Raw genomic sequence first — 19,972 nt, forward strand, 5'->3', positions numbered from 1 at the left:
CACAAATAATGTTCAGTATTTTGGGGGTATGGGAAAGAGCATTGTCATACATTTTTCCTAGGAATACATTTTGCTGAGGACAGATTGGCACTATCGAAATTTTAAAGTGCGCATGCCCTTTTGTACAGTGATACCTCCTTCAGGAATCTACACCCTAAAAAACAGAGGTATAATAGAGGATACATGTGCTAAGATATCTATCATCACAGCATTAGTTGTAGTAGCAGAAAATTATAATCAACCTGAAATGCCTAGCAATATAGAACTGTTTAAAAAACCTAGCCATGGCATAGTCATAGAGTGGACTACATTGAAACCATTAGGAGAAGGAGCGAGATCTGGAGGACCAACATGGCAGCACATGGTAGGGTGTCCAGAAGCGAAAAATCAAACCAACCATTCCAACCAAAACAGGGTTTTCCTTAAAAAAAAAAATAAAAAAAAAAAAGAAGGCCAAAAAAAAAAAAATTGCTTTAAGAGAAGGTATAGATAACTTTGCCTAATGCAAATTTAAGTAAACAAAGAAAAACCTCTTTCTTGCTACTGTATTAATTTTCTGTGTCTGGAATATTTATTTAAGTGATTTCTCTCTGGGTGTTAATTCTCTGTGTTTAACTGATAGTGTTTATGGGAGTTTAGTGAAAACTATTTTGTAACTATCTTCAGTTGTGATTTATCTCCCCCAGTGAATAGACGGTGAGTGGGGAATTAGTATAGCAGATACAGATCTGGAGAGCCGTCTTTGGCTTTATTTATCTCCACAAGAATCCTCATTTCGTAGTGATAAAGTTTGAAATCTTTTCTATAGCTCTTTCCAATTGTTTATTGTTGTTGTTACTGCTGTAATGAGAGGTAGAAATGAGCCAAGCCAACCTGCTCTTTCTTCCTTCTAAATTAATTTCAAAGGAAATTCTCTAATCCAAATAAATAAATGAATGTGGGTGGAATCAGATTCTGACTCAACATGTCCATTTAATTGCTTCTAAACAGTAAGATACATTCTTAAGAAACCTTCACATATGATTAAAAAAAATCAGCCAGTAAAGAATGATTAGGTGAGATGTGGACTGGCTGTAACCATCTTCACTCACAAATCCCTATTTTAGTTGACATTGATATTTGTCTTCTACTCTATTATTATAAATCAAGATTTGTTATAGAAATATACCAAAGACAGCACAATAATAAAACAGATTCAGTTCAGGTTTTGAAATGTACCTAACAAACTCAACCTCTTGCAAATAACTTTCTTATTCAAAATGGAATTGGGAATTGTTCAGCACACAATGAATCATCTTTTGGCAAGTACAATAGAATCTTTAGGGACATTTCACAGTCTCTTGTTCAATTGTTAGCATGTTTTTTAGCTTTCACAGGTAGGAAAGAAGGAGCTTGTATGGCCATCATCTTGTTGCTAAAATTGAACAGTAAAGATTTTTCAGAGTTGCTGTTGTAATACATATTTTTTCTTTTCTCTCTTTTTTTTGTTTCTTTACATTTCTTTCCTCAGAGCTGCTTTGTCTCTCAAAAACAATCTGGAATTACTTAATGCTAATGTTTTCTGGTTTTACTGTTTATCCAGGACTTGAATGGTAAACATTAATGTGGGAGACTCCCTTTTCCTTACCTCATAGTTCTATATTTATTTAACTGCTGTTCTGTGAGAAGAAAACAGCGTCTTTCTCTCTCCATGTCAGTGAACTTCTTCCTGTATTTTAATTGACAAACATTTTGATTCTGCTTTTTTTTTTTCAGGAGGCTTTCGAGTTACCCCTGGATGATGCTGAAGTCACTGAGACTGCAGCAGCAACTGAAGTGATTAAATATGAGTATCATGTCTTATATTCCTGTAGCTACCAAGTGCCTGTGCTTTACTTTAGGGCAAGCTTTTTAGGTAAGACCATGTTGGAAGCTAAATGTAAATTCATAACATTTACATATTAAGGCAGAAAGCAGATTTGGAAAATTATTCTTGAGAGAAAAAAATAGAGTTAAAAATACGAAAACTGTGGGTGAGGTAAGGTTTTACCAGTAAATTTTCTCATGCTTTAGAGAGAGTATTAAGACTTGGGAGTGAATGATATCATCCCAGCCATAAGTCTGATCTTCAGATTCTTGGCCTCCTGCCCAACGTTGACTAAGCCCCCTGGCCCTTTTTTCTTTACTTTAAACAAGTAGGAACAACTTAAAGCTACAATGTTTATTTATTTCTAACTTTATAGTAAAAATTCCTCTCAATCTCAAGTGATCCCATTAACACAAAGCCCCCATGCCTTTTCCCCTAAATGCTAATAATTGCTTGAAGAACCACTTATCAATCCGTTTAAGCTATACTTAAATATAGCACTAATATTTCCTTTGGCCATCTATACATCTCCAGTGCCTCTGCTCCCTGCAGTGCTGTTACTCAACTCATTTCCCTTGCCAAGAAGGTGGAACACCCTGTCTCCTCTGAGGCCTTTGCTAATAAAACTTATTTAATCAGCAACCACGTCCAGTGCTCACCCTGCAGTGCAGCCATGACTGTCCCCTTCATGCCCTCCAACTAAACCGGGTCAGCGTTTGAGGCCCTGCTGTCCCCAGGCTCAGGGACCAGGGGAGTCACCTCTGCAGCACCCCCCCTACTCCAGTACTTCTCCTTCCCTATCTGGCCTTATCAACAGCATTTTGCATTTTGAATAGACTTCTAACTTTCTCTGGGTAGCTAAGACATCTGAATTTAGCCAGTGATATTTTATTTTTAATTAAAAAGTAGCTTAAGCTGCTTTGAATGTGTATTTGGTAGATTTAATCACTTGCTGCCTTATATTGTTTAACGGTCTCTAATTTTGCAGTGTTGGCGGTTTAACAAAGCATTTAGGATTTAAAACACAAGAACAAATTCTCATAGGCTCCCCGGTGAGAAGATTTTAATCTGAGGTGCAGTCCCTAAGAACTGACAATTTGGGGTAAATTTTCAACATGGGACATGGGGAATTGAAGACACTGAGAGTTCACTAATCATAAATCCTTGCTGCAGATTTATCCCTATGATTATGACAGGACTTTAAAAACACTTGTTTTTCACAATTCTGTTTTGTTTGAGCCCAGAGGTTAAAGTAGGTTTCTTGTGAGCAAGCTGTGTTGTACTACAAAGTAGAAGGAGATCCATTATTTACCAGGGCAAGGAAGAAAATACCTTTCTTGGTTTGGGTTTGCAATGGCTCTTACCTAGTACCTTCCAGATTCTAAGACATGTCAAGGCTGCAGAGAGAGGAAACAGGGCACTACTTCTTCAATACTGTACTTTCATATAATTAGTATTCACCATAAGCAGTTAATCACCAGAGAAGAGCTCCCAGAGACAAAACAAGTTGTTTAGCTTGTCAGCATTAGGGAATTGGAGGTGCTGAAACATGACTGCTTCTCGCTGGAAGTGGGTCTTGCCGCGGCTGCTGGCTGAGCTCACACGTGTGCTCTGCTCCAACGTGCCAACAGCTCCCCTCACAGTGCAGCCCGGTAATTGTTCCTGCAAGTCCAATTACATTTTAATGAAATTTGTATACTTCCTAAGATCTCTTCTTCATGATGGTTTTCTATTTCTTAAAAAAAAAAACCTAGCATCTTTGGATTCTATTTATATACTTTTCAAAGATTCCCTTTATCATGCTTCACAAAGGAAACTAAACGAGTCATTGATTTTGTGTGGAAGCATTCCTCCTCCGCCCCCCTCCCCATTCTGTGTCGTATAGAACGAGTATGAGAAATTTTTTAATTCCAGAGTTCATTTAGTGCTTGTTCAGACACATTAAAATATCAAATTTAATCTTTGTAGAGCACACTGAATGTTTTCTTGGGGAGAAATAGGAACAAAAATTCTTTCCTTTATCATGTTCTAATAATTTTTTTCACCTAACTTAATAGGTGTTCTAAAAATGTATCCCTCTTTACTCTGGAGTCATAATTTTTCATTTTCCCCCCTTAATCCATTCCCTTTTCCTGTGATATCTGATTTCTCTGTTTTTGCATCTGTTCTTTAAACAAACCTCTGCCAGTGTGGCGCACGGATTCCTAACATCTTCCTATTATTCCAGGTCCAGATTTTTCTTTGTCTCATTCTAAGAGTTCGACCTAGAAAGGAGGATGGCTATAAAATGTCTCGCCCAGGGGTCTTTTATTGTTGCTTCAAAAACAGTTCAGTTAGCCTTGTTTTTGACAGATATTTAGAATTTTTTTTGCATTTGATTGCTAGTAAAAATTAGTTTCTCTGACTTGCTCAATACCTTTTTTTTTGAAAAGCAAGTAGTAAATATTCTCCTTTACATTTATATTACTTTAAAAAAATCATCTGGTTTATATTCCAGAAGAAATCTTTATTCTGTTTCTTGAAATGCAAACCCACTGTACTATAATTATTCTTTATTCCTTTATATTGTAATGTCCATTAGGCCAACTATTGCCCAAGACTCAGCCTACATGCCACTTGCTTTTGTCACTCCCATGTCATTTTGCATCCTGTATCAGGTCACATATCATATTATATTACATATCATATCACACATATCATATCATATATCATATCACAAGTTGCACTGTAACAGAATTATTTCTTTACTTGTTCCCTATGAAATGGTAAGCTAGAAGTTAGGGCTTCAAGTTAAAAGAAGAGAAGAAGAAAATTAATATAAGTACCTACAAACCTCCAAAGCTATCAGCCTCACTCATGGCTGTATGTGTGTATTATTTATCTTACCCATTTTGATATCCATAGTATGAATTGTGGTATAGCATCAACAGGTATTCGTTGAATGAACCACCGAGGAGTTGCTAACGCTTTCTGAACACATCCGGCCCCAGTGGAAACGTGATGGCGCCCTCTTCTGAACTGCTCCCGTAGGGTGCATGGAAGGATGGAATGCTGTTGTCTCCAGGAGACGCAGAACCAGAACCCACACCATCTAAATATCTTTACTCTTTAGTGGGGTGCTTCTCGGAGACAGCAGGATTAGCTGTCTAAGGAGAATAGAAAGTCTTGAAGACTCGAAGGTGGGCATCTAAACCAACAGAGCAGCTCCCTCCTCACATAGACACGTTTTCATTTGATGTTTTAAGGCAGGCAGCCTTCTGGGTGCCTCTCATTTCTATTAGTTGAGCTTATCGGAGCTCAGGTTCATAGCAGGTAACATGGATTTAGGGGAAGACATGCATCCTTTCTGTCGTTCCTTTCCCCCCAACCAGTCTTGCCATGGTAGGTGTGGGAGAGGTGATGGAACATGGTTAGCACCAGTTGCTGCCTGGCAGTGGACTGCACTTCTGTCAAGTAATAATAAATAGCCTATATTTAAATAGTGCTTTGTAGTTTATGAAGTTCATTCTCACAAAGCATTGATGTCAAGCACCCACTGTTTTTTTTTTCTCTCCTATTTTTGAAACATACCGTGTCAAAGAATTATTTGTACCATGCCAGAGGCTTCTGTCTACACCCCATCATTCTCTCACCTTTTTAAGTCCCATCTTCCCCTTTGGGGCCTTGGCTTTGGTCAAAAGCTGATGGAAAACAGAAATGTGGTAAATATCTCAGGCATATAACAGTGGCTTTGGCTCACCACAGTCCTAAGCTTATATATTTTCTCCTTTCACTGATATAACTAGGGATTTATATATTTCAGCTTGAATTCTGATTTATTGCTCCTCTGTTCCTCTTCCTTTGTTCTCAGTCTCTATTGAAAAATAGACCAAGTGGTTCTTCTCATTTTCAAAATATTTAATTCTTTGGCTGACATATGGGTTCTTCTTGGGAACCGTTTTGACATATTTCTTTAATTAGTCAGATGGGCCGCTTTTGAATAAGGAAGGAAGCATTTCTTCCATTCAGCAACTGAATGTCTGTTCTTTCTGTAGATCCATTCTATTATTGGCCCAGAGAGTAAGGGGACAGAATTAAAAAATGTAACCCAGATACTTTACGTGGAAGATTTGTCCTCTTGTTATATGCCTGAAGGTTGCTCATGGACAAATAGGGCAAAAGAAATAGCCAAAGAATAATTTCTTCTCAAAGGCAGCATGAACCTAACCAAGAGAAAGGCCAGCACAAAGAACAAATAATGGAAAATTTGGGACTAGAACAGTGTATGAATCATTGAGGAGGAGGAAGAGGTTTTCCGTGCTCCGGAACAAGAGGAAACCTTTGGAGTAGAAAAGAAGAAAGACAGAAACAAGGGAATGATGGGGGTTGGGGGGAATTAGAGAAGAAAAGTAAAATATCTGTAGCCCAGTCCAACAATCTGCAAGGGAAGGCAACACGTTGGCTTTTCGGAAGAGGCTGGGAAAAGTACTGGCAAAGGGGAAGAGGGCAAGTGCCCTTCTGTGGGCGGAAGAGAACACGGCATATCGGGGGAACAGAGAGAGGGCCAGTTTGGAGTAGGGTTTTCTTAAGATGAATTGTGGAAGAAATGGTCGAAAAGAGATTCGAGATTGAATTGTGGAAGAGACATAGATGGGGAGGAATTGGATATAAAGAAAAAGTGAAAGAGATTGAGCAGAGGTGAATGGGACTAGTGAAGGAATTTTCTAGAGCAGAAATTCTGACTGAATAGAACAGAGAAATATATCAAAGATGGTAAGAAATTATGAAGAATGAAATTTAAGTAAAAGGAACTTGGTTCTTTTTGTATTATTGTTAGCATTGTTAAAAAATAACCTCAGGGAAAATGAGCTGGGAAGAACACATTTTCAGGGAGAAATTATTATGGCCAGTAGAGTAAGAGTTAAAGCAGCTGTTGAACAAGGAAAAAAAGTGGATTAGAGAAGCACTTAAAGACTGGGGCAAAAATGATCTAGTTAATTATTACAATGAGCAGAAAATAAAAAATGGCTTGATAGATTATTTAATTTAGAGTCTAATTTGATTGTAGAGTCTCTAAGAAGTTCATATATGTCACTTGTACTTATATAAACAGTTAGTAAATCTAGCCAGTCATAATAATGAAATGGAACATGAGTTTGGGGAGATTAAAAAGAGATTCCAGGGGTTGAAGTGAAATTTAAAGAGCAAACAATGAAAGATATTAAAAAAATAATGAAAAATTATTTAACTAATACAAATATATTCAAACTAAAAAGTCCAAATAATAGAGGAAATTTAATGAGAATTATTTGTTGCATTATGTAAATGTTTGAAACATTATGGGAAATTAGGGTACAAGTAGAATGCTGGATTAGGACATATGATGGGAAAAGAATCTCATTGGAAAAAATCAAGCCCTGATTTAAAAGTGTGCTAGAGAAATATGAAACAAAACTACAGGGACCTGTGTTAGTACAGAACAACACATACATAAAAAGCAACAGGTTTTAAAATGGATCTAGAGGCCAGCAAGTGGACATTAAAGGCACATGATTTATTCTCTTAGTTGCAAGAGACTATACTTTAGCTTTCCTGGACATATGAATGTCTGTTTTGTGGTCCAAAAAAAAAAAAAGAAACATTTCTTTCTTACCCTTGGCAGAATCAGTCCCATTTGAAACATCCATTAAAATATACATAAATGCTTACTGTGTACTTAGCACAAAACCTCATTAGCCCATTTTTAAAGTATGTTAAAAAATTATTGCACAACTTGAAACTAGTTTATTGCTTTTCTCCTCCTTTTCAGTCACAGAATTCTATGCTAGCTGTCATGCTGAGGAAGGTGGAGACTGCATTCTCGATGGGAAGGAGAGCATGTTAGGTGGTGGAATAAGGATAGTCAAGATGCTGCTACAGGCATAAGAGGTCCATGTTATGGGAGTAAAGAAGTTTGAACAGAGCCAGAAATCAGAGGGTGAAGTAGAAGAGGGTGAAGGAGGGATAAATGGTGATGGAAGGAGACTTGACCTGCGATGGTGAACACACAATATAATATACAGAGGGTGTATAATAAAATCGTACACCTGAAACCTGTATAGTTTTATTAACCAATATTATCCCTATAAATTCGATAAATAAAAAACAATACATTGCTATTAAAACAATGGTTTTAAAAAAGACTGAGAAGCAGTTACCAGACACCCTTCCAAACATGTTTGTGTATCTACTTCAATCCAATGGACATGCTATGAATGACTCTCCCTTTTAAAATGACTTTTGAAAAACTTGTTTGAACACATATATGTGTAGTTTTGTATCTGTGTCGCACGAAGAAGATCCATCATTCTCACTTCCTTTGAGTGATCCCAGATATTGTCGGGCACTCCTTCCTCCGTCGGTCATCCCAACCTGTGGGAGGACTGGAGGAATCTGGGGTAGGGGAGACAGTTATTTCCTTACCGAGGAAAACAGACATTAATCAATCTGAACATGGCTCATCTCTTAAAGTATTCATTCATTCATTCATTCATTCATTCATTCATTCATTTATATTGCTGTTTAATTAAGTTGTCCCTATTTTTCCCCTATTACTCTCCTCTGCCCTACTCACCCCCACCTCCTACATTCAGCCTTCCCCCTCTGCCATTGTCATTTCCGATGGGTGCTTTATACCTTCTCCTTTTTTGCTCCATTATCCCCCTCTGGTTACTGTCAGTTTGTTCCTTATTTCCATGTCTGTGGCTATATTTTGTCGCTTGTTTGTTTGGTTGTTTAGGTACCACTTACAGGTGAGATCATGTGGTATTTGTCTTTTACCATCTGGCTTATTTCAGTTAGCATAATCCTCTCCAGTTCCATCCATGCTGTCGTGAGGGATAGAAGTTCTTTCTTTCTGCTGCATAGTATTCCATGTGTAAATGTGCCACAGTTTTTTGATCATTCATTTACTGATGGGCATTTAGGCTGTTTCCAGCACTTGGCTATTGTAAGTTGTGCTGCTATGAGCTTTGGGGTGCATAGGCTCTCGTGAATTGGTGTTTCAGGATTCTTAGGTTATAATCCTAGCTTCATCAAATTAAAAAGCTTTTGCACGGCTAAAGAAAACATAAGCAAATGAAAAGGGAGCCAACTGTATGGGAAAATATATTTGCCAATAATCCTTTGGGCAAGGGTTTGATTTCCAAAATATATAAAGAGCTCACATGACTCCACACTAGAAAGACAAAAATGCAATTAAAAAATGGGCAAAGGACCTGAACAGACACTTCTCCCAGGAGGACATATAGTGGCCCAGAGACATATGGAAGGACGCTCAGCATCACTAGCCATCAGAGAGATGCAGATTAAAACCACAGTGAGCTACCACTTCACACTGGTAAGAATGACCATCCTTAATAAATCAACAGACAAGTGCTGATGAGGCTGTGGAGAAATGGGTACCTAGTGCACTATTGGTGGGAATGCAGACTGGTGCAGCCACTGTGGAAAACAGCATGGAATTTCCTCAGAAAACTAAAAGTGAAATTATCTTTTGATACGGCAGTTCCACTGCTGGCATTATACCCTAAGACTCCTTAACTCTTAGAGTTTTGATTTGAGAAGCCAAGGAAGGTTTCCTTCCACTAACTCCCACCACGTTCCACAGAGGTACAAGGCCTTACCAGAGTGCTGTTTGGGGGAGAACTTATATTCACCAAGCCCCGAAGGTCTTCACTACGAATTTCATACAGCACAGGAGTTAGAGCCACAAAATTTGTTTTGACTGAGAACGAGAAGTGGCAAAGCTGAGTAAAGTGAATGAAGGATGGTGATTGGTTGAGGAACTACATTGCAAATTCAAATGGAACTCACACAAAACAGTGTGTGATAGACTCATGAAAGGACCTTACATGCCGATGAGCACAAGATAAACATACTGTCATAACTGTATGGCCAGGAAAACCCTGTTCCCAGCCCTTCTAAAACTAACCACTTGGCCTTGGGAAAGCCACTTCCTCTCAAGTGCGGTTTCTCCTTGTTCCAGCATTGAAAGCACTCTGGATAAATTTTCCAGTTTCGCCCAGGAGTGAATTCTGCATTTTCCCAGAATGGTGCTGAGGAAAGACAGTGGGTCCGGGACGCCTAGGCACGTGTTTCCAGCCGTGGCTCTGCCTCCCTCTGCTGTGCGCACATCATCTGACCCTGTGGGGCCTCCTGCTTCTCACCTGTGAAGTGCCAAAGTGGACTAGAGGGTCCCAGGATCCCAGTCAGCTCAAAGATTCTGTGGCTGGATCTGTTCTATTCATAGAGGAGCTACATATTTCTCCCCTTCAAACACTTCAGGTATCAACAAGCCATGATTATCAGCCCAAGGAGATAGGAAAGGCAGAAAGTGAACAACAAGGGTGAACCCCATGCCACTGACTAAGTTTTAGAATAAAATCCACCCACAAACAGAAACAGATGAATAAAACAAAATGTGAGTGGTGAGTGTCAGGCCAGCAGGCTGGAATCAAACCTCAGAGTACTTTGCAGAGGACTGAACGTGGAATGTCTTGTGCTTTGGAACCAGCCGACCCAGCACGGCATTGGTCTGGCGGTGTGGTCCTCAGAGTCCTGGTGAATGTGGTATCTCAAAGTTGGTATCTCCGGTATCTGGAGAACCTAATGCTGTTCCCCTGGGGACATTTTCTGATTTCTTGAGAAGTCTTACTCGTCCTTTTGGTTGAGTGTTTAATTTTATTTTAAATGAGAGACTGGAGCATCAAGCATTATTATAAGTTGCTTAACACAGTGTGTGAACCGTTTAAGGTAACTCAAAATTATCGCTGTTTGTGCAGTTTGTTGGGCATTTTTTCTCATAAAAGCAGATTGTAACATTCATAAACTTTGTTGTGTAATTAAGAGACATCTTACATTTATTTTCTACTCAAAATTACTAAGCAGATACATAACATTTAAAAAATTGGGGCTGTTAATTTGGAAAATAGATAATTAATAAACCAGGGGTTTAAACCATTTATTTGTGCTATATTAATTAGGTATGCTTGGTTGCAAGCAATTTACCACGACATGAGAGGCAGGAAAAGGATGTACTGAAGGGTGGATCACAGAGTCAACGAAAGGCATCAGAATGACGAGATGAGGGGATGCCTCTTTTGGACTTTAGGAGTGCAAGATGGCTCTGTCTCCTGCTGATTTTGGAATTTGTCTCCTAAATTGGAAGTGTGTCTGGATACTGAAAAATGAAATATCCATAGTATCTTCATCTACTTAATACTATGGATTTATGTATGAGTTTTTAAAAATATAAAAATGAAACAACCAATGGATTTATCATGATTGTTCAGTCTTTATTCTCAGGAATATTGTGCTAATTGCTCTATATTAATGTTTAATATTCATCTATCCATGAGATGAACATTAAAGTGTCTATGCATGAGACATGAAGATGCTCCTGGACTGCGGAGATGAGTAAAGGAAGTCCGAGGTGGACCATGCCCTCAAGGAGCTTACCGTCTAGTAGGGGAGCCAGGTCTGAAATTCAGCGCAACAAGAAAGGATATGTTAAGGGGCATAAGAGAGGTCAAAATTGCCAGCAGGCAGAGAGTAGATTGGTGTTTGCCAGGGGCTGGGGAGTGGGATCAATGGGCAAATATTGTTCAAAGGGTATAGATTTGGGGGTATGAGATGAGTACGTTCTGGGGATCTAAAGTGTAGCATGGTGACGATTGTTAACAATATTGTATTATGTACTTGAAAGTTATCAAGAGAGTAGATTTTAAAAGTTCTCACCACACACATACCACAAAAGGTAACTAAGTGAAGTGACGTATGCATTAACTAACCGCATCGAGGTAGTAGTTTCTCAGCACATATGTATATCAAATCCTCATGTTGTACACCTTACCTTACACAATGTTATGTGTTCATTATATCCCAGTAAGGCTGGGTAAAAAGAATTGTCACCAGGGCTTGGAGGGCAGAGATTACCTTGAGCTGGAGAAATGAAGAGAGGCCATTGATGTGGACCCTGGCTCGTGGGGTCCTTGGCATTATGGATAAGATGAGACAAATTCACAGGGACTACCAAGTCCTGTGGAGGAAAAGGGATGACATGGCCACTCTCTCAAGGGGAGAGCACCTCGGCCCTTGCCTTGACAAGCTTTTGTTGATTTCCTGGGTGCATCGCATTGAGGATGGTCCTCATTTACTATGCACACGTTCGTTTGCTTTAGGTGGTTACCTTTTACAGAAAACAAAGGAGAAGATGTTGCTAATTACATCAAAAAAGAAGGATGTTTGCAAATGCAAAGGGAAAGTGGTTGAACTGGTTACACTGGCCCTTGGAAGGTTTAGCATAGATTTTAGGAAGTTACTTTAAAGATATGTGCTAAAAATTTGCTGCCTGAATTCAGGGTGAGAGGGATTTAGCAAAAAGCAAGTCTTAAAGCAGCCCAGGTACAACGCAGGCCTGATTCCCCACAGGAGAACCTATTCGTGGGTATTGGTCCTGTGCACCAGACCTTGCTTTCCACTGGCCTCTCTGAGTGGGAGCTGGGCCCACGCCACACAGAACAGTCTCCTATAGGCCATGGCTGCTGGACCTGGGATTTGTCCATGTTGTGATGAGGAAAAGGGTAGACCAAACCTGTTAAGAAAACTAGGGAAGGCAAAAGTCTGGATATTCCTAGTTTAGGCAGTGTTGGTAGAGACTACTAGTGATGACAACAGCAGCAACAACTACTGTGTGTGTGTGTGTGTGTGTGTGTGTGTGTGTGTGTGTGTGTGCATGCACGCGCGCTCATTTACGGTTTATAGAAAGCTCCTGGGTACAGAGATACACAGCATGGTGTTAAGTGCAGGGTCTGGAGCTGGAAAGCCTCGGTTCCGATTCCTAGTCTGCTACTAACTCACTGTATGACCTTGGGAAAGATATTGAACTTTCTTTCCCTTCTTTCATCATCTGAAAAAAATTGAGATAATAATGATAAGACCAACTTCATAGAGTTTTGAAGATTGTGAGCTAATATGTGAAATGGGGCTTGGAGCAGAGTACTTTTCAACAATGCTAGCTGAGTTGTATTTCTTGGTGCTCACAATAGCATTAGGAGGCAGGAACTGTTGTATCCCATGCACAGGCAGGAGAACTGAGTGCTCAGAGGAGCGAAATGATTTACTCAAGGCTACATGGAAAACTAAGGAGTTGAGGCCTTTTCTCCCATATGACTCTGTATTCAAGCCACAACTGAAATTTAAGAAACACGAGTCAATTAATTGATGTCATACATAAGTATAAAGAGTCTGTATTTGGGGGATTTTCATTCAGATTTCCTGAAAGTAAGAGACACACAAAATGCAAAAAAAAAAAAAAAAAGTGTGTGCAGGAATAATAAAAACTGCAGAATTAGTCAGCATAGTAGCTGATATGAATGCACATGAACAATGAGCACTCATTATATATCACAATGTAATTTTCTCACTGAAGCAAAACTGAACTTCCCCCTTTGGTGGAGCACCATCTCTGCCTTACTGTGGAGTATGGCATCGATTTTTATATCCTTCAAGCTCTCATGAAGACAATATATTGAATAATGGCATTTTCATTATGAAAAATCCACTCTTTCCTTTTTATTTCTAGTGACCACCCTGAGAACATCATTCTTAAACTTACTCTAAATAATTTACATTCTCTCTAATTTTCATTTTAGGAGTTATAAAACATTAGTGAAAGCATGTGCAATAAGATAAAGGTGACTTCAGCATGCTTGCACTCGAGTTAGGTACTGCTAGTGAACTACCTCATGCTGTTATTTGGTTCATGAAAACTAATAGCCTTGAGAAATTTAATTTAGAAAGCTGCACATTTTGAGTAATATATAGGTTGCTTGACATGTAGGTTATTATTCAATCGAGAGATTTTATATGAAAATTTTAAATTAAATGCTACTGGCAGTTGCTAAAGATTGTATTTTTAATTATTCTATTTTTCACCCAGTGTCTCTTCTTTTGCCATTGACATTTTAGGTTGCTGACAGAATATTCCTTTAGCTCAAATTTGTATTAGGATTCTAGGTGATAGAGACACACAGTAGGCACTCGGTAAAGGCTTGTTGTTAAGGAAATGACCTTCTGTACCATGCTCACTTTGTGGGTTGCTGCTGAAATTATTTTTTCTCCTAGTTTGCTTTTTCAAGTATACGAGGGATTTCAGTGCGCTTCTCAGCCTCAATGTGATTAATGAGATTTTTAACCATGTTCCAGTTGGTGCTATTGAGTATCTAGGGTCTGAAACTAGAGAGTTGTTGACTGAATATGCTTATGTCCCCTCTGACTGAGGCCAGACAGAGAAAATGGACCCTCTTAACGGGGCTTAAAGTTTCCGATTAAAGATACTTTGTACTGAACATGAAGGCACAGGATGTGTTCCATGGGTTTAAGCAAGTACTTGTTTATGCCTACGTTTTAACTTAAATTAAAGGTTTGTATCGAGATAGAGAGATAGACATAACATCGCAAAATCCTTCAAGTGTCTGCCATATTTTAAGCTCTCTTTGTAATGTGGGTATTTTTTATGTATTTGACTTTCTCAGTACAACTATTTTATTGGGATTTGTGAAGGTTCAATTTTGTTTTGGGAATAATTAGCCACAATCATATTTGAATTTATTTTATGTGTTAGTAGTATATGGCATAGATGAAAATATTGCTGATTAGGTCAAACATTTTGTGTTTTGTGTAAAAAATGTAAAACCAACTTTTAAAAATTATTTATTTTTATTGTTTATGCTATTGCATTTCCCACTTTTTCTCCCTTTCCCCTCATCCACCCCTCCCTAAGTCAGTCCCCAGAAGTCAATGTCCATGGGTTGTGCATACATGTTCTCTTGGTAATCACTTCACTATCTTTCTCCTTTTCAGCAGCTTTCAGTCTGTCTCATGTAGTTAAGCTTCTGTTACTCTTTCATTCATTAGTTTATTGTGTTCCTTAGATTGCACATATAAGTGAGATCATGTGGTATTTGTTTTTCACTGACTGGCCTAATTCACTTAGCATATTATTATTTTCCAGGTCCATCCATACTGTTGCAAAATGTAAGAGTTTCTTCTCTTTTTACTGCTACGCGGGATTCCATTCTGTAAATGTACCACAGGTTTTTTTATCCACTCATCTGATGGCCACTTAGGCTGTTCCCAAATCATGGCTATTGTAAATAGCACTGGGGTTATAAACGGGGGTGCATATATTTTTTTGTATTGGTATGTTGAGATCCTTAGGATATATTCCCAGAAGTGGAATTGCTGGGTTGAAAGGGAGTTCCATTTTTAATTTTTAAAGGATACTTTGTATTTTCCACAGTGGCTGCACCAGTCTGCACTCCCACCCACAGTGCACTAGGGTTCCCTTTTCTCCACATCCTCACCAACACTTGTTTGTTAATTTATTGATGGTAGCCATTCTTCTGGTATAGGGTGATATCTCATGGAAGTTTTAATTTGCATTTCTGTGATGATTGTAGGTTTTGAGCATGAAGGTGTGAACTGTGACTAGGCAAACCAATGATGAAGTCTTAGGAAAAGAATCTACCTTGTACTTTATTGAATCATTTTTGTCATATCTCTGTGTGAGAGAGAAAGCTATATCCCTCAGCTATTCTGTGGTGAAAATGGTCAGCAGAAACTGGAGAGACAGACACACTTACCGAGGTAGCGTGCACAAGCACTCATTTAACTGTCATCAATACATGTGTTTTTAAACGGTGCTCTAAATGCAGTAGAGAATGAAGTCACTTCCACTCACTTAAAACTCACCGTTCTCTTTATAGCAAGTAGTAGCACTCTTGCTAATGTGCATACAGGAGTGTCATGCATATTTTTATGTGTTGAAATTATTTTTAACTCCTTGTGACTGTCTGCTATTCTAAGTTGACCAGATTATTTTTTTCATTTCTATATTTGAAGGTGTTAATTTTTTCCCTTAATTTTGTGTTGTTTGAGAACTTATGGCAGATAACCTTGATTCTAGCATCAAATCTGATGAAACTATTCTGTAACATTTGTTGTAGGTCTCTCCCAATTGTTGCTGTGCTGCTGATTATTGCTTTTGTACATTGTTCCTGGAAGAGTATGCAGGGTGTTGACAAGGGTGTATCCAAACCATTTACTCCACCCTTAGATTGTTGACAGAAATATTTTCAGTAATAACATTAAAATCATTACTGATTACCACATAGTAAACCAGGATTCTTCTCTAGGTCTCCAGTGCCTTTCTCTGTCTTAGAGGAAATAAAATTAGGGAAGGCATTCTTTCACTTATCAGTTATTCAGTGAATATTTATGAATGTGTGAATGCAGCTGAGAACCACAGAGCAGTGGAAGGGCAGATGTGGTCTTTGCCTTCAGAGGCAGTGTGGGGTAGCAGGAAAAGTGCTGAATTGTGAGTCCTGGCACTTGAATTCCAGGTCTAGTGCAGGTCTATTGCATGAACTAGCTTCATAATTTTGGTAGATGTATATTTCCCAAGACTTTGGTTGCTTTATTTATAAAATTAGTAATCACACCAGCTCTAGCATTTTGTTATCTTGCAACTTGGTTTCTTCTGATTTTCACCTCTGAAAATTATTGTAAAAGCATGTAATCATTTTATAATTTGATTATTTCATTTACTATTTGACACTGAAGTACTTAAGATCCCATTGTTCTCTTTCAACACCATACACACTCACGCATGCACACACGTGCACACACATGCACACGTGCCTATTTTGAAGATGTGTGGTGCTTACCTTAAGGGCAAAATTTGGCCCCACTCTGTAAATGTGTTCAGAAAACCATATAACACAGATACTGAAGGCAGCTTGTTTTTAACTTGTAGCTAAACATGACATTCAAATGTTAATTGGATGAATAAATCTTGTTCATTTTACAGACATGGAAATGTCAATGGAATAAAACTATTTATCACAAGATAATGGTCGCCTGCCACCAGATAAATGCCAAGATGAAGATACTTATTGAAAATGTATCAAAATATTCTATTGCTATTTATTGAAAATAAAGGTTGAGGAAAAGTTCAGCTTTTCAGGTCAAACATGAGAAACGCTCTGCCTATGGTATTAGTGTATTACTATATCAGACTCAATATGCGTGGTGTGGAAACACGGGCAACTGTTAAGGAATAATGATCTACAAAGGAACCTTTCAGCTTTGCACTATGAGCATTTCTGGAATGGTGCAGTGGGGGTGGGGGGGGATTCCTGATATTTGTTTAGCTCTCGTTAGGTGTCTGACACAGTCCTGAGTGTGTTTGCTAATGTAAGCCTCATGAGAAGGAAATTTGGAAAGAATTACTGCCCTCATTTTACAGGGACAGTTAAAAGCGAAATAACTTGCACTCACATAGAGAATAAGTGCGCACACTAGGGTGCAAATTCAGCCCAGACTCCAAATCTTCCTCCTGCCCACCACATCTCTAATTATACGCTGTAAGTCTGAATGCAGTGCATTTTAGTTTTAAGGTTTTCTGGTAGATTATTTCCCCAAGTTTTGTTGCATTTGGTAACCAAATATTTCTTTATATGTAATGATTTAATACACTAATGAATTTCCTTTAAATGGTATTGTCCCCTTGCCTGAGAAAAACAGCACACCCCCACACATAAGTCTTGAGAACCTGATGGCTCCGATAGTGTCGGCACAGAAGTCTAGCAGTTAGACTACTGCACACGTCCTTCTGGTGCGCAGTGTGCAGTTACAGGTCTAGGCGAACTTCCTGCTTTCTTTTCTGAACTTAGATATCATGTTTTCTATTTTACTTATCATCTGCCATAGTGACCTTCATAAAATACATTCGAGTGGTTAAGAATATTGACGAATAATTGAAGCTGTTTAAACAAAGAAAAGAGGAACCACTGTTCACTAGAGCTTTTACTAATCTCTTCACGCCAGTCCCTTCTCAGGTCCCTTCACCCCTAACTTCACTCTGTCCACCTGCCACCAACACTGGGTGTTTATGTCCCCCTCCTCTGGACTGTCAGAGAACTGCAGTTTTCCTCCGGCAGCAACCACTTGCAATATTTTAGTTATTGACATAGTATTGATACACTTGTTGTAGTTGCCCTAGTAATAAGGCAGGCTTCTTGCTAGGATAAATTGTGTGTTTTCCTTTTCTCTATTCCCTATGATATCCAACAGAGCGATGAGAACATTACAGATACTCAGCCAATGTGAGTGAAAGAAGCATGCTCATGGTCTCTAATTTTAAGGACTGCAGGAAGTAGTAAGACTTCAGAGGCATCCATAGTGCACTCTTCTGAATTGGGGAGCCTGTCTACCTGGTCTTTTACCTATGCTTGTAGCTATTGGTTCTCTCGAAAACACTTTCGGATTTTACTGGCTTTGTAAAGTTCATAGAGGCACTGAATGAGCTGATAACTATTAGATGGTTACAAAGGAGAGAGACTTGAATGTTTAAATGTCCCTCAGGAACAAAATAGTAATTCATGTAGCATTCTTTTGATATGTAGACAGTATGTGGACAAGTACGGGTTTTTTTAGGTCATAATACTCTTCCGATAGGTTTAGCTAGACCCCAAGCACCACTGCATCACAGATTCCTAACCGACAGTCTTTACCATGCGCTTTTGCAGATGGACGACCTTTATCTCTGAAGGACATATGGGAAGGAGTCGGTGAGTGCTACAGGACGCGGCTGCAGCAGGGGCCCTGGGACACCATTACCCAGCAGGTCGGACAGTATTTTCATTTTACTACATGTGGTCTTTTCCCTCTGCTCATTTTTCCATCTAGTTCTCTTTTGCCTATCTCACTCTTCTACATACTTACAAATTTTGATTCAAAGAGTTTCCTTAAAACAAACAAACAAAAAACACCTTCTCAGACCCAGGCTTGGGTTAGCCTCCCTGCTATCAACTCTCATAACAATCTGTACTTTTTTCATAGTGCTTATCACATTTTGAATTATATTGAAAGATATTGAAAAAATGAATGTCTGTGCTCTACACCGTACTATGTGCTGTCACATGGACAGACCCTGTCTGGTTTACTCTTCATTGTACACCCAGCGTGGGCACCGTTCTTCAAATGTAGTAGATGCTCAATAAAAGTGTATTAAATAAATGAGAATAGAGACTAAGTTGGCATATATACTAAAAGTGGGTGATTTAGCTAGTGTCACCTCTGATGTTTCAAAGTTTTACTTGTAGGAGTATTCACAAAAAATTTAACTTTTGATTAATAATAGCTTTGCATTAGTGATCTAAAAAAGCAGAGAAAATAGATCTTCAAGAGTAAATATAAAAAGTAGATTTGCAAAAGTAGAGGAAATAGATCTGTCAATCATATATATCATTATTACTGCCTTGCTAAAATCAGCAGTTAATTATTTTAGAAATTTAAAAATACTCATCACCTTGCAACCAATTATGGTTTCCTTAAATATAATTTTTACTCATATCAAAATCTTATTTTTCCAAAGCTCTGTTAAGCTTAATCAAAGCTTCCTTTAAAAATGACTTTATCAACCATTAGCATTTTTATGCCTCTTATGTGTTTGATCATAATAGTGACAGTTTATCTCCCAATCAGCCTAAGAATCCTCAGCCTTTTGTAAGTAGTTCTTTGACAGTGATTACAAATGACCATTTTCTAGATTTTAATTGAGGACAAACTAGATTTAAGTGTATGTGTCCTTCACGTTGCCCCTCAAATTGATTTTTTCCTTCTCCATTCCGCCTTGACTCTCCTCGATTAAACCATGCGGCCTCACCTGAAACCGTCAAGCAAGGCCTCCTGCCTCTGGTCCTCTGCTCCTTTCCCCTCTGCCTCTTACCATTTGTCACATCTTTACTATTGCTGCTTTTCTCTTACTCCTGTGCAAACCTGCCTAAGATCCCCCAGGGCCTGTGGCATGTGGTCGAGATTCCTCAGCTGGCTTTCGGTGGCTGTCACTGCCTGGGCGCCAAACGTGGCCATTCATGTCCCCGAGCCTATCTTGTGCATTTTGCTTTTGGAATTCTTTCCAGGTTTAATACCGTCCCTGTTGCCTTTGTTTTGTCTTTATATTTTCTCCTCTTGTTCTCTGCCACGTTTCTTTCTCTGAAATGCACTCAGCTCACAAGAGCGCCCCCCTTTGAAATCCTAATT

At 38.8% G+C, this 19,972-nt stretch overlaps 1 protein-coding gene across 3 annotated transcripts in view; it reads left to right on the forward strand.

The window, feature by feature from the left end:
* Positions 1-19,972, forward strand: part of ATG10 (autophagy related 10) — a 221,037-nt gene that overhangs the window by 133,161 nt on the left and 67,904 nt on the right. For all 3 annotated transcript variants that reach the window (XM_037142958.2, XM_037142957.2, XM_037142960.2), the window contains 2 exons: positions 1,756-1,894; positions 18,457-18,554. In XM_037142958.2, coding sequence (XP_036998853.2) covers positions 1,756-1,894; positions 18,457-18,554 — 237 coding nt within the window. The remainder of the gene's footprint in view (positions 1-1,755; positions 1,895-18,456; positions 18,555-19,972) is intronic.

The sequence above is a fragment of the Artibeus jamaicensis genome, unplaced genomic scaffold (genome assembly GCF_021234435.1).
Source record: "Artibeus jamaicensis isolate MK-2021 breed Jamaican fruit bat unplaced genomic scaffold, CSHL_Jam_final contig_373, whole genome shotgun sequence".
Classification (NCBI taxonomy): Eukaryota; Metazoa; Chordata; class Mammalia; order Chiroptera; family Phyllostomidae; genus Artibeus; species Artibeus jamaicensis.